The sequence below is a fragment of the Babylonia areolata genome, chromosome 12 (genome assembly GCF_041734735.1).
Source record: "Babylonia areolata isolate BAREFJ2019XMU chromosome 12, ASM4173473v1, whole genome shotgun sequence".
NCBI lineage: Eukaryota > Metazoa > Mollusca > Gastropoda > Neogastropoda > Buccinidae > Babylonia > Babylonia areolata.
This window is the reverse complement of record NC_134887.1, coordinates 2,647,003-2,649,502: the sequence shown is the minus strand read 5'-3', so window position 1 is coordinate 2,649,502 and position 2,500 is coordinate 2,647,003. Positions and strand designations below refer to the sequence as shown.

General features: G+C 40.9%; 1 protein-coding gene across 3 annotated transcripts in view; it reads left to right on the top strand.

Moving 5' to 3' along the window:
* Positions 1 to 2,500, top strand: part of LOC143287954 (uncharacterized) — a 24,332-nt gene that overhangs the window by 18,411 nt on the left and 3,421 nt on the right. For all 3 annotated transcript variants that reach the window (XM_076596197.1, XM_076596196.1, XM_076596198.1), the window contains exon 8: positions 2,231 to 2,354. In XM_076596197.1, the coding sequence (XP_076452312.1) occupies positions 2,231 to 2,354 (124 nt within the window). The remainder of the gene's footprint in view (positions 1 to 2,230; positions 2,355 to 2,500) is intronic.

The window sequence follows — 2,500 nt, the reverse complement described above, 5'->3', positions numbered from 1 at the left end:
TTCTACTGCTGTACTACTGCTACTACTGTTTCTACTACTGATGATGGAGTCTCCCGTCGGACCGACGGATGAGTAGGCAGGCAGGCTACTGCTACTACTACTACTACTACTACTACTATCGAGAGAGAGAGAGACAGAGAGAGGGGGGGGAGGGAGAGCGAGAGAGAGAGAGACAGAGGGAGAGACAGAGAGAGAGAGACAGAGAGAGAGGGGAAGAGAGATGACTGAGTGACACAGGTCTGTACTGGATGTTGGGGGTTCGGACAGGAGCTGAGAGAGAGAGAGAGAGAGAGAGAGGGGGGGGGGGGGAGGGAGGGAGAGACAATGACAATGACAATGACAATGACAAATTTTTTATTGGCAAATAGCGTTTTACAGCTCTAGTGCCAAGGGGGATTATTCAGCTTATTTTAGTAGACGACGAAAAAAAAAAGTAAAACGAAAAATAAGGGGAAATAACAAGCAAATAAGTACATATTCATAAACACATAAACACTCATACATTCACACCCACAACATTAATACAACATATTCCATATTACTCATGCATAACACTAAGTAATTAATTCGTACATATGACCATCCAACTTTGCAGCCGAGCCTTTTTTGGTTATTTACCAATCAAAATTGAGTTATAGATCTTATATTTTATTCTGCATTATGTTTCTATCATGTTAAAACGATCGTTCGGTTAATCTTTTCCTTCGAATGTTGTATGCTTCTACAATATATTTGGCGAGTGAAAATAGGATGTCTTCATTATCTGATGAAAGGATAGCTACTAGATCATGTCTTAATGCAAACGGATGTGTAAAGAATGTATAATCATTTCTAATAACACTGTATTCCTTACAATGGAAAACAAAATGATCCTCATTTTCTAAATCCTGATGACACAACTGACATACACTATCACTTTCACTATTTTGAATATATCATACTCTATTTGCATTAAGCCCTAAGGTCATGGATCGAAATCGAGAAAGGAGACACCGTTGCCATTTATTTGTAATTATAGAAATGTATTTTTCCGACTGGAAAATATTTTTGAACGAAAAATACCAATTATATCTTGCATTTTCTTCCATGTCTAAATGCCAGTTTTGCTTGTGTATGTTGATAAGACGATCCTTAAATTCCGTAATAAATGCGACATCACTCCCTACTCCTTGGCTAATCCATACAATCCCAAACCCATTTTTGACTAAAACATTTTTTACATTGTCTATCCAGTTTTTCTTTCCTTCTTCATGCTGCTGTAGTAACATATCATAAGCCTGCTTACACAGTCTTGTCGGCGGTAATTTAATAAGTTTTAACCAGTACTTTATGCACTTAATTATTGTACGAATTTTCAGTGGATATCTACCCGTTTCCCCATATGCTACTTGATTAGATGAATGAAGTGGTATATTCAAAAAACGTTTTATTGCATATGTATGAATGATTTCCATTTGTTTATTATCGTAGATACCCCCAATTTCTGCTGCATATGTGAGCATCGGCTCTATCTGTGTGTTAAAGAGTTTCCAGTAAAGTGAAGGATCAATAGACTTTAATTTTTGCATAGCTCTAATAATTTCAACAACCCCCTTTTTCCCATTCCTGCACATTTCGGTCCATGCTGTGTTCAAACTTAACTTTGTTGTGAAAATTAATCCTAGATATTTGTAGGTATTAGTCACTTTTACTTCCGTATTTCCATATCGCCATTTTTCATGAACCGAAAGATGTCCACCTTTTCGAAATACAATTATATTTGTTTTGTCCAAGTTAACAGTTAGACACAACCTGTCAGCTTCTTGTTTTAGAATGTTTAATTGATTTTGCAGTCCCACAACTGTATCAGATAGAAGTATTATATCATCAGCAAAAAGCAGAGGGAGGGAGAGAGAGAGCGAGAGAGAGAGAGATGGCTGAGTGACACAGGTCTGTACTGGATGTTGGGGGTTCGGACAGGAGCTGAGAGAGAGGGGGGGGGGAGGGAGAGCGAGAGAGAGAGAGAGCGGGAGGGAGAGTGAGAGAGAGAGAGAGCGAGAGAGAGAGAGAGCGAGAGAGAGAGAAATGACTGACGCACAGAGGTCTGTACTGGATGTTGGGGGTTCGGACAGGAGCTGAGAGAGAGAGAGAGAGAGAGAGAGAGAGGGAGGGAGGGAAAGCGAGAGAGAGAGAGAGAGAGAGAGATGGCTGACGCACATAGGTCTGTACTGGATGTTGGGGGTTGGGACAGGAGCTGCAAGAGGAAGTGGCAGAGAAGCAAGCCGTGCTGAACGCCTCCATCAGGATGGCGGAGCAGTTTGATGATCTGCACCACAGGGTCCTGCTCTTGGAGCAAATCCTTCTTCATCGCTCAGGTCAGGTCCCTCCGTGTGCTTGTGCTTCAGGTGCGTGTGCGTGTGTGTGTGTGTGTGTGTGTGTGTGTGTGTGTGTGTGTTCATCTATCAAAAATTCTATTGGTACATTCGTTCGTTTGTTTTTTTCATTCTTACATTCTTTCACT